Source organism: Pinus tabuliformis, chromosome X (genome assembly GCF_031772625.1).
Source record: "Pinus tabuliformis cultivar Carrire ecotype Pingquan chromosome X, CPIR1, whole genome shotgun sequence".
Lineage (NCBI taxonomy): Eukaryota > Viridiplantae > Streptophyta > Pinopsida > Pinales > Pinaceae > Pinus > Pinus tabuliformis.
Genome location: NC_142308.1, coordinates 170,560,253 through 170,572,342, shown reverse-complemented (window position 1 = coordinate 170,572,342; position 12,090 = coordinate 170,560,253). Strand labels below are relative to the sequence as shown.

Below are 12,090 nucleotides of genomic sequence, written 5' to 3'. Positions count from 1 at the left end.
AGCTTTTCAACTCGAGACTGGAAAAAAGATGATCGCAAGCTTGTGATATATAGCTCAGAGAAGTACCATAAGATATAAAATATATATACTATTTTTTTAAACTGGAATATTATGTGTTTTTGTCTTTAACGGGAATATTTTTTTTTTCCTTGGGTGGTGTTTATTTTATTATGTGGTGGTGTTTATTTTATTATGTTTTTTTGTTTTTTGTTCATTTTATTATTCGGTGGTGTTTATTTTATTATGTTTTTTTGTTTTTTGTTCTGTGTATTTTTGTTATATAATTATAGGTGAAATTGTGATTTCTCATTATTTAAAATATGTTAGGTTTTTATTATCAAATAAATTTAGCACTATGAAATTTTTTTTGAAGCAAGTAGATTGTGCAAATTAAATAACTTACACTTGTAATTAAGTTGATAGACATGTTTATTTTTTTTGAAATGAAAATGTTACGTTTTTGTTATTCAAAAAAATTAAAGAAAAGTACAGTCAATCTTACAATAAACTATAAATTCCTTATAGCAAACAAACCAATTATAGGTTGCCTAGAGAAAAATAGAAAAAATAATTATACATGTATCTTACTCTTACATATTTGATGGCTTCCTATAGAATCATTTCCCCATATGTGCTTACAAAATAGAAAAAAAAATTATACATGTATCTTACTCTTACATATTTGATGGCTTCCTATAGAATCATTTCCCCATATGTGCTTACAATGTGATAGTGGGAGCTGAAATTAGAAATGAAATAGACATGTCTATTTTGGAATAGAACTTTCACAATTTTAATTTATTTATCAATAATTATGAGGTGGATCACATGTCTATTTGGAAATAAAATTTAGAGAATTTTAATTTAACTATCAATAATTATTAGGTGGATGGTAGGGATTTAAGCTCCACCCAATATTTTAGTATATTGTTAATAGTATTCACAAATCAAGGTTAGAGATTTATCTCCAAAGTAGTTATGAATTTATGAATAAGTGTGATATGAAATGAGTTATGGTTTTTTGGCCATGTATTAATAAGCTATGGTATTGGCCATATTATTGTAATAAGGGTTATTTATAAATTAAGAATATCCATAGTAAAATGGAGTGAATCTTAAGGATGGAAATTTATCTTAAAGTTTAGAGATCTTAGCAAATCTTATTAGTCCGTAATATGCAAATTGTAGAACTTTTCTCAATATTTTTGTAAAAATATTCAAATTTCTAAGGATTTTTAGGTAAAAGAATTTTAGACTATAAAAGTTGGATGAATCAATTTAAGAAAAAATTAAATTTGGGTTGGGCGAATATTTTTTTTTAGTCCACAACGAATATTAACCCTAAATATTAGTGTGGTTGTGTTAGTTTTAACAAATATTTGTTGGATTTAGCAAAATTGGCTAGAAAATATGTGGAAACTCTAAAACATAAAATAGTTAATATTATGGCTTACAGTACTCAGTATAAATATACTCAAACTAGAAATATGTGAAGATTATTTTCTCAATTCAATTCATGTACTCTAAACAACGGAGGTTTTTAACATTTTGGACATATTTCCAATTGATTATGTTTTAGATTTGGGAGGGATTTCTTGGAATGGTAAGTTTGAACGTTGTAATCTCCACCATCCAAGTATCCTTAGAATTTTTAGGACATTGAATTCATTTATGAATTTAAAAAAATATTATAAATAACAAAAATTTAAAATCTCATGAAAATTTGTGTCCCCTCATTCTATTTCATAGTTAACTACTCTTCAATTTATATATGACTAATGAAAAACAAGTTTCTATTCTATTTCATACTTAACTACTCCTCTTCAATTTATATATGACTAATGAAAAACAAGTTTCTATGCCTTAGTCTAAATGTGCTAGTTTTGAAGTTTTTTTTTTGCATATATTCCAATCAATTTTTTCAGAAATTTTATTAGAATTTGTTGGAATCACAAGTTTCATATGTAAACTCTATATAATATGACCACTTCAAGGTTTTTAAAATATTGAATCTATTTATATATTTAAAAACGTATTTTAAATAACAAAAGTGTACCAAAAAATATTGGTTAAATTACACTTAGGAACTTCAAAACATAAATATAGATCAGCTAAAAAATACCCTATTATATATATGGAAAAAAATGCATTTTTGTTTGATTAATTTAGCGTTTTCAAAAATTAAATTAGATTAAAATACTCACATTAAATTTTATTTATGGTTAAAAAAATTAGCTCAAATGACATGGACACCGAGAAGAGTAGAGTAGCGACGAGGATACCGAGGACATCGACTAGTCTTTATATCCATGTGGCACAACATTATAATGAGATGCATGTGTGACTAGTTATTTTCGACTTATCACGGAATAACCGAACACTTGGTCTTTATATCCATGTGGCACAACATTATAATGAGATGCATGTTGTTCTATTCATTTTCGACTTACCACGGAATAACCGAACACTTATTTCATAGTTATCATAATGTCAGACACATCACGGTCTTAAGGATTGGGACTAATCCTTCAGCACCTCTTTATGACCTCCATGAGGATGGTTGTGTTGACATCACGGTCTTAAGGATTGGGACTAATCCTTCAGCAGCTCTTTATGACCTCCATGAGGATGGTTGTGTTGTGATGAATCTTCTTCAATCTACTTACGGATAGCGTGCATTTATGTGGTAATGTCAAAGGTACGAATAGTAAGGTAGTTGAAGGGATAGAATAGTAAGGTAGTTAAAGGGAGAGGGATAAATGTTTTTCAATCTACTTATGGATAACAACGCATTTATGTAGTAAGTTAAAGGTACGAATAGTAAGGTAGTTAAAAGGGAAAAATGTTGTTATTGTTGTTGTTGTAAGGTAGTTAAAGGGATAAGGACAAATGTTCATTTTCAATTTATTTACGGATAGCAAAGCATTTATATGGTAATGTCAAAGGTACGAATACTAAGGTAGTTAAAGGGATAGGTACAATTGTTGTTGTTGTTGTTGTTGTTAGGTCGTCAAAGAGATAAGTTGTTATAATTAAATTTTTTAAATCTACTAAAAAATAATAGAACATTTATATAGGGAAATTATAATGTTTAGGGATTTAGGAGTTGGGATTAATATATTTTGGTTTAGTTTTATTAGTGTATATTTTGTTTTTTAATTTGGTAATAAATTTTTTTATGAGATTGTGATTTTTTATTATTTAAAATGCATCAATAGATTAACATCTTAAATTTTTTTTGAAGCATTTTAACTACTGAAAGTTTATAGTTCAAACTCGTGATTTCAACATTTTTTTTGGAATTAAAAATGTACTTTAAAAAAAATCAAAATATAAAATAATTGTTAACCCACCACATATTTTTCTTTTACTTATTTATAAATAAAAAAACACCTATCTAAGATCATAACGCCAAAAACATAAAAAAAAAAAAAAAAATACAATTATAATTAATATTTGAAATATTTTTTTGTATAACATGACTTAATCTACTTTGATCTTTCATCTTAATATTGTGAACTGAAACCTCAAAAATAAAAATGATAAAATAAAACAGGCCCAAAAACAAAAACGAAAAGTCTAAGCCAATGCTAAAGTAATGGTTAAAAATGATTCAAATACTAGAGTAATTGTAGAGAATGATTATTTCCATGGTAAAAAGAAAATGGACCTGCACGGCATATGACGCTACGATGAAAAATAAGCACATAACTCGATGAATGTGAGGTACGTAAAACCATGAACAATGAACATAACCATGGTGAAGAAAATTTCCATGCAACTTTCAAACTATGATGTTCTTAAGAATTTTTAACACACGGATGAAGTGAAATGTAAAATTGTGCTATCTTGGAAAATAAGGTAAAATTATATAAAACTATGCTATGTACCAATAGCGGGATGGGGATGCAATATGATTGCATCTGAACATCTGTTAAGTGTGTTATAATTAATATTTTTAAATATTTGTGGGTGTTTTTGGGTATATTTTTTAGTTAATTGGTTAGAAATTAGTTAAAGATTTGTTGAAATCACAAATTTAACAATTTCTATTTTGATTATATTTATTTTTAGAAGTTGAAATTGAAATTGTTATGATTTTTTTATTAACTAATAAATTATAAATTAATTTACAAAATTCAAGATCATAATTAAAAAAACATTTCATGATACTCGCTTAGGTTAATGGGTTGTTAATCAAATTAATTAACACCATTTTTTATTTATTTTTATTTTTAAAATTTAAATTGTGATTAAAAAAATAATATTTGTAATTTTAAAATGTAAATTTTTATGTTTTAATTGGTTGATAAATAAAAATCAATTAATTTTATTTAATTTTAAATAAAATGGTTAGCAATAAAAATTATTAAAGCGAAAAAAACTAAACTTTGTGTGTATTTCTATAACCATAATCATATTGATGTAAATTAAACCTACGCAACATATATATCCAAAAACTTACATCAACTAAACTTGTTTTTACCATAATAGTATGGATGTCAATTGTAATAACCCTGGTAACTTGTAATTTCCGGTAAATGCTGCAGTAAAAACAATTTGGGTGATAACTTGTTTTGTTAAAAGACATTATTGTTTGTTAAAAGAAATGAAATGAATTATTTTTACACATGTGTGGAATGAAATGCTGGCAGCCTCTAAAAGAGGCTTTTCTATTAAAAGAAATGAATCAGTTAAGAAACTGAAAAAGAAAGACAACTGCTCTCACCCTGAAGAGGGTTGGGGAAGGAGACCTCTGGGCTGTTTGGGAACAGGCAGAGGTGAGATTCCAGAGAGAGGAGTTGCAGAGCGAAAGTAAAACGGGTTATGTCTGGTTGTGATCAGATAACTCAGCACCGTGGTGCTTAAGTCTTGTTGAGGGCTGCAGGCCTGCAAGACGGCTAGGGGGGAGAATCCAGCGTAGTGGATCTCAAGGTTGGGCGGTTAAGAGTGAAAACTCTCAGGTGACTACAGAAAACAGTATATACCCCTGCAATCGAGTACCAGGTACGCATCTTAGACTTTAAGTTCAGAAAGGTTCTAGTATTGAAGTACTTAGTATATCTTTACTAAAGAGTTACCGTATAGAAGCTTAGTGAGATTGTTATTATTAAACAAATAGAATGAAACCATGTCTCAGACATTCAGGTGAAATATTTAACAAAATAACACAGGAAATCTGTATAACAGAAAGGCTAATTTCCTCGATAGTTTAACCAGGAAGATATTAGCCTTGCTTGTAAAGGTCTGAGTAGATAAGGGCCGAGTGGGCTGTTAACCAAGGGCATAGGCAATCCGACACCGAAGTGTCTGATAACTCTTAGCCGACGAGATAACCTTGTGGTGTACATTTAATCAACAGAGTAATTAAAGAGAGACAGAACTATAAGGATGGAAATTATGAATGCGTCCAAACCAGTTAAACAGTATTTGTGATAATATATTAGTTTATACAGAATAGCATTTCATACATTAGTTACTTCCAGTTATGTGTGTAAGTATTTCGGGCGAGTGAAGAACGGAAGTAAAGAAACATTTATATCAAACCCTAGTTGCTGAAATGAACATTTATATCAATCCCTAGTTGCAGAAAGAAATGAAGAAATATCAATGCATTCGAGAAGTAAATCTCATGTCGAAAGACAGATACCAGAAACCCAATAAACGCATAAACCAGACATATGAGTACACATATGGTGAGACTGTGCGCGGAAAGGGATAGGCTACACCTTCATGGAATGAAGGTAAGTCTATCCTCTCGCTGTAGGCCGAAAGCATTGCCATAGAAAACAATACAGTAGAGAAATCATAGGTTTTCTTAACTCGGAGGAACCTTAAACCAGAGCGTATTAAATCTGTGAAGCAAACGAACAATGACATAACCACAGTACATATAAGAGCTCGTTACCAGCTTGATAATCTACATGGCACGGAATAGAAATAGCCTAGCAGTAACAGAGACTAATCAGAGGCATATATTTATTCTATAAGAACAGATTAGATATGAAACCCTTAACCGTGACCAGACACATCAAATGTCGCAGCGAGGCTATGAATAGTCGCTGATTAACATAATAGCAATTATGTGAATATTAATAACAGAAAACAAACCGATATCATTCTCTAGTGACGGAGTTGAGACATTAAAATAAAACAGAACTTCCATTATAAAACTCAGTCCGAAACAGGGATCTTTGGAAACCCAGTCCGCCATGATAACCACATCTTTAAATACGATGAATAAAGTTGGGTTTATACAACTGTGTAACTTGTTCGTAAACAACAAAGCACCGAATCAACCTAGGTATGATTAAGCTTCAGAATACATAGTTTGGAACAGAGCTTAACAGTAAAAAGAATCTAAGTATCAAAGCCATAACCTAGGTACAGCAGAAAACGACCATTCCAGAAAGGCCGTCAAACATAGCCGCATAAGGATGGGTCCAGGAGCCACCTGTGACACAGGTAGAAGTAGGCTGCCTCAGCCATAACATAACCCTGAAACGCACTATACAGACAGAAGAAAACTCGGGGAGTTAAGGGGCATACCTGAATCAGACTTGCGTAATCCTTCAGCAGTTGATGCATGCGAGCTGTAGTGTAAGAGAAAACCTAGCAAACGTTCAAAATGAACCATGTCGGATTATTATTCATCCAGTGGGATATAAACGAGAAATATTAGCACTGAAACAAGTCGAAGTGAAGCATTACCAGCAAATAAATGAGTTAGGGAGGCGTGATAAACCTGGAGAAGGCAGAGGAGTGACGATCCGGTGCAGAACGAAGGGGCCTGGATGTTGCAGCGTAACCAGCGGAGGAGGTCAATGAATAACGAATGAACAAATGATCCATGAAATGAAACCCTGGCACTTTTATACACCCGATGAAACCCTAAGTGAAGCCAGACCGTCCGATGGTTTCGAGTGATCTCCATCGTCAATTGTGGGCGGGAAGCTGTGCACAAAACCCGGGGTTGGTCAACCCTCCCAGACCACATGGCCTTCACGTGATAAGGAGCCACCTGGTCTAGATTGTGGTGAGCTGGCGCAATGCTCTGCCAAATGGCAGTAAACTCAAATGAATGCCGTCCTTTCGTAATTGCTGTATCATTATATAAGGTTAACAAAGGTTTTGGGCAGCGTGCGGTCGAACTTTATTAACCGGAGTATATCCTTGGTACCAAATAAGGAACATTCGACCCTTATTACTTACGCTAACCTCCTTGTGGATATGTGTTAGATGGACTATGACAAGTGCATGTTAACTAGGAGATTTCAAATATAAGGTTAACCGTGTAATAACCATACCATAAATTTTTTTTTTGACTGTAATTTTGGTTTTGGAAAGGGAGTGTGACAATGTGGTATCAGAGCCAAGTTCCAAAGCTGAGACCTCTGGAACAACAATGGGAACAGCATAACAGTTATGTTATACATGTATACAGTACAATGTTATTAATCATGTTTTTGTGTAACCAGGAGCATATTGAGACATTCAACAGCTGACAGTTATACAGTAAGATGGAGGATATGCCGGGCGCTGGCAGCACCCCAGCAGATAATGCAGGAATGTGGGTTCAGCTTGGTGCTGAGACACACAGTACTAATCAAGCAATACTTCAAACAGTTCAGGAACTGAAAGGTGAGATGGCACGCTTACGGGAAGACAATGCACGATTAACCATGGAACAAGAACGAATATTGAAGAGCTTATCTGAAAAACAAAATCCACCCTTACCCAGTCCTAGTGCAGAGCAACGAAGGGGCACTGAGGAACGGAACTACGCTCCTGAGTTTTCAGAAGAACATGAAGATCATTCTGACAATGTACAAGAGCAGCAGGCTACCAAGAGACAGAAAACGGAATTGCAGGGTGAATTTCGTAAAATCAAGCCCCCGCTTTTCGATGGGGAGCAGGAGGAAGCGGCGGAAGCATGGCTGATCAATATTAATAAATATTTCCAATTGTATGAATATGACCAAAATCTGAAGGCCCGTTTGGCCATTTTCCAGTTGCAGGGCAAAGCCACCTTGTGGTGGGAAGAAATTAAAATCGTGAAAGGTGTAACTGAGCAGAGTATAACCTGGGAAAAATTCCAGAAATATTTCAAGGAGAGGTATTTAACTGAGCGCTTTTATGATGAGAAGGCGCGAGAATTTCATGATTTACGACTAGGACAACAATCCATGGATGAATTCATAAATCGCTTTACTTCACTATTGCGTTATGTGCCCTACATAAAAGAGGAGAAGGCCAAGGTGCAGAGGTTTGTGAGTAGTCTGCCAGCTTATATAAGAGAACGAATTGAGTTTGATAACCCCCGAACCATGGATGAGGCAATCAGGAAAGCCAGAATTTGCTACCAGCAGAACAAACAAAAGGGAGAAAATCCAGGCAGGAAATGGAATGAGAGAAAAGGTAGCAGAAATGTCGGAAGCAACAAGGGCAGCCGCGGAAATGGTGGCAAAGGGGTTGGAAAAGGGCAGTTGAATAGAAGCACAAGTAAGGGTATTTTCCGTTCTAAGCCAAACGAGAGTAGGATGAGTGAGCTCCCTGCTAAATCAGAGGTGGAAGGAACCAGACCTCCAGTTCAATGTTGGGTATGCGAGGGGCCGCACTATGCTAGGAACTGTCCACAGCGAAAAAGAACAGATCAGATATCCCAAGTCCATGAAGCTTCCACTGTAGGGGATGTGGCACGCAGCGTACCGAGGATCAATGCGGCATTGGAGGACCGACAGGCAGAATATCAACCTTCCATGGTGGAATTTGAAGGTAAGATTTCAACCCTTGCTGTAGCTGTGCTTATTGATCCAGGAGCTACTCTAAGTTATGTTAGTCCAAAAATAGTGGAATATTGTAAGTTACCATCAGAAAAATTTAAAAACCCATGGCTAGTCCAGCTAGCTACGGGAGCAAAAAGGCGAGTTCTAGCGAAAGTTAATAATTGCGCTTTCAGTATAGCTGGACAGCCTGTGACAGCAGACTTGAATGTACTTCCATTGGGATCCTATGACATTCTGATTGGCATGGATTGGCTGGAAAAGCACTGGTCATTAGTAAATTGCAAGACCAAGACCATATACTATAAAGATGATATGGACCAGCAGCAGGAATTACAAGGAATTAAGCATCCTGTTCAGATCCGACCTATCACTGCAACCCAGCTGGCCAAATGTGTGAGAAAGAAATGCCAGATTTACGCTGTACAAGTTGGTTATGTGAACCAGAAAGATAAGATGTCTGCAATAAATGACATACCGGTGGTGCAGGAGTTCACAGATGTTTTTCCTGAAGATATTCCGGGTCTGCCCCCAAGGAGGGACATAGATTTCACTATTGAGTTGATACCAGGGGCAGCCCCAGTATCAAGGGCACCATATCGGATGAGCATTCCGGAGTTAACGGAATTAAAGATGCAGCTCCAGGAATTGCTGGATAAACAGTACATTCGACCTAGTGTGTCACCTTGGGGGGCTCCAGTATTATTTGTGAAGAAGAAGGATGGGACCCTTCGCATGTGCATAGATTACCGACAGCTGAACAAGCTCACGGTCAAAAACAAGTACCCCCTACCCAGAATAGACGAACTCTTTGATCAGGTGAAAGGAGCAAAGTTGTTCTCCAAAATCGATCTGCGATCTGGTTATCATCAGATCAGGATCAAGGATGAGGACATTGCCAAAACTGCATTCCGAACACGCTACGGGCACTACGAATTCGTAGTGCTACCCTTCGGTTTAACCAATGCACCCGCTACTTTTATGTGTATGATGAATAGCGTGTTCCACCAGTTTTTGGACAAGTTTGTGCTGATATTTATCGACGACATATTGATATATTCTCGTTCTCAGCAGGAACATGAGGAACACCTTAGATTGGTGTTGCAGACCCTTCGAGAGCATCAGCTTTATGCTAAATTTAGCAAATGTGATTTCTTTAAAGAGGAAATTCAGTATTTGGGTCATGTAATTACAAATGAGGGAATTGCGGTTGACCCTGAGAAGATTAAATCGATTATGGAGTGGCCTACGCCCAAGGATGTTTCAGACATCAGATCTTTCATGGGGCTAGCTGGCTATTACAGAAGATTTGTGGAGGGCTTTTCAAGAATAGCCTACCCCATTACCTCATTGCAAAAGAAAGGAAGGGCATTTAAGTGGACAGCAGAGTGCCAGCAAAGCTTTGACCGCTTGAAGCACTTACTCACCACCGCCCCCATCTTGAGAATCGCGGATCCTAATAAGGAATACGTGGTATGCACTGATGCAAGCAAAGAGGGCGTGGGGGGAGTATTAATGCAGGAAGGTAAGGTAATTGCATATGAATCAAGGAAGTTGAAGGAACACGAGCAGAGATACTCTGCCTACGATTTGGAATTAACTGCCGTAATTCATGCACTTAAGATGTGGCGACATTACCTACTCGGAAAGAAATTTCTGTTATTGACTGACCATCATAGCTTAACGCATTACTTCAATCAACCCACTTTGAATGCGAGACAAGGTCGTTGGGAAGATTTTCTTAGTGGTTTTGATTTTGATATAAAACATCTAAAGGGCAAGGAAAATCGAGTGGCAGATGCCTTAAGTCGGAAAGTTCATTGTTTGTGTGAACTTTCAGCCAGCCGGTGGCGGAGTTCGTTAATAGAACAAATAAAAATAGCAGCGGACAGCGATTCAGCATATCAGCAGCTGAAGCAGCAGATACAGCAGTCTGACCATGGACAGTTACAGCAAGAGTACACATTGGATAATGTTGGATTGCTGTATTTCAACAAGAAAATGTATGTACCTAATTCCGATGATCTTAAGAAGTTGATCCTGGACGAATTTCACACCAGTCATTATGCTGGACATCCAGGATATCAAAAGATGATTACAGCACTCAGGAAAGAGTATTACTGGCCAAGGATGAAGAGGCAAGTGGTGGAATACTTGGCAAAATGCCTGGAATGTCAACAAATCAAGGCAGAGCACCAACATCCAGCGGGACTGTTACAGCCTTTGCCTATCCCGGAATGGAAATGGGAAACCATTTCCATGGATTTTATAACCGGGTTACCGCGGACAAGAAAGGGTAATGATTCTATTATGGTCATAGTTGATAAACTAAGTAAGGCAGCACACTTTATACCTGTGCAGTCGACCTACAAGGCAGTACAAATTGCACACCTCTTTATGCAAAATGTGTTCCGCTTGCATGGAATGCCAAAGGTAATCATATCGGATCGTGATGTGAAGTTCACATCTATTTTCTGGAAAACATTGTTCGCTGAGTTGGGTACCCAGCTGAATTTCAGCACAGCTTACCACCCGCAAACTGATGGCCAAACGGAACGGGTCAACCAGGTATTGGAGGATATGTTAAGGGCAAACGTGATGCTCAAGCCTAATCAGTGGGAGGAGTATTTGCATTTAGTGGAATTTGCCTATAATAATGGGTATCATACCTCCACCCAGTTAAGTCCCTTTGAGGTGTTGTATGGGCGGAAGTGCCGCACACCCTCAAGTTGGGGTGGGTTAGAGGATAAATTGAGTTTGGGTCCGGAAATGTTACAAGACATGGAAGAGATGGTGAAGAAAGTGCGAGCGAACTTAAAGATTGCACAAGACAGACAGAAAAGTTTCGCAGATAGGAAAAGAAGATTTGCAGAACATAACGTGGGCGACCATGTGTTTGTAAGGATTCAAACTAGAAGGAGCACACTGCAGTGGAGTGGGTGCGCCAAGCTGGCTCCCCGATATGTTGGACCCTTTCAGATTCTAGCTAGGGTGGGGCCGGTGGCTTACCAACTTGCTTTACCCAGTCACATTAAGATTCACAATGTGTTTCATGTTTCTGTCCTAAAGAAGTATGTGTATGACCCCAGACATGTCATCCAATGGCAAGATGTACGGGTAAGAATTACCTCAATTGGCTTAATTATACAACCAAGCTTAATGAAAATTGACTAAGTGCTGGTTGTTTGCAGGTCGAACCGGAAGGCGGGGTCCTAATCGAACCACAGAGCATTCTCGACCGGAGAGAAGTGCGGCTGCGGAAACGGGTTATTACCCAAATTAAGGTACTGTGGCAGCATTACAGCCC

General features: G+C 36.5%; 1 protein-coding gene across 1 annotated transcript; it reads left to right on the top strand.

Annotated features, from left to right (window-relative positions):
- Positions 1-7,520: 7,520 nt before the first annotated feature.
- On the top strand, positions 7,521-11,999 carry LOC149139002 (uncharacterized). The gene is made up of 4 exons (XM_089450552.1): positions 7,521-9,482; positions 9,858-10,313; positions 10,407-11,443; positions 11,975-11,999. Exons 1-4 carry the CDS (start codon positions 7,521-7,523, stop codon positions 11,997-11,999), a joined length of 3,480 nt encoding a protein of 1,159 aa, XP_089306678.1.
- Positions 12,000-12,090: the final 91 nt, after the last annotated feature.

What these genes read in the sequence shown, in the direction of transcription:
- LOC149139002 (XM_089450552.1), top strand. Translation starts at nt 7,521, where the DNA reads ATGGAGGATATGCCGGGCGCTGGCAGCACCCCAGCAGATAATGCAGGA. An exon ending in TATTAATGCAGGAAGGTAAG is followed by an intron (nt 10,314 to 10,406) that starts GTAATTGCATAT and finishes CATGCACTTAAG; the next exon opens with ATGTGGCGACATTACCTACT. An exon ending in GAATTTGCCTATAATAATGG is followed by an intron (nt 11,444 to 11,974) that starts GTATCATACCTC and finishes GGTTGTTTGCAG; the next exon opens with GTCGAACCGGAAGGCGGGGT.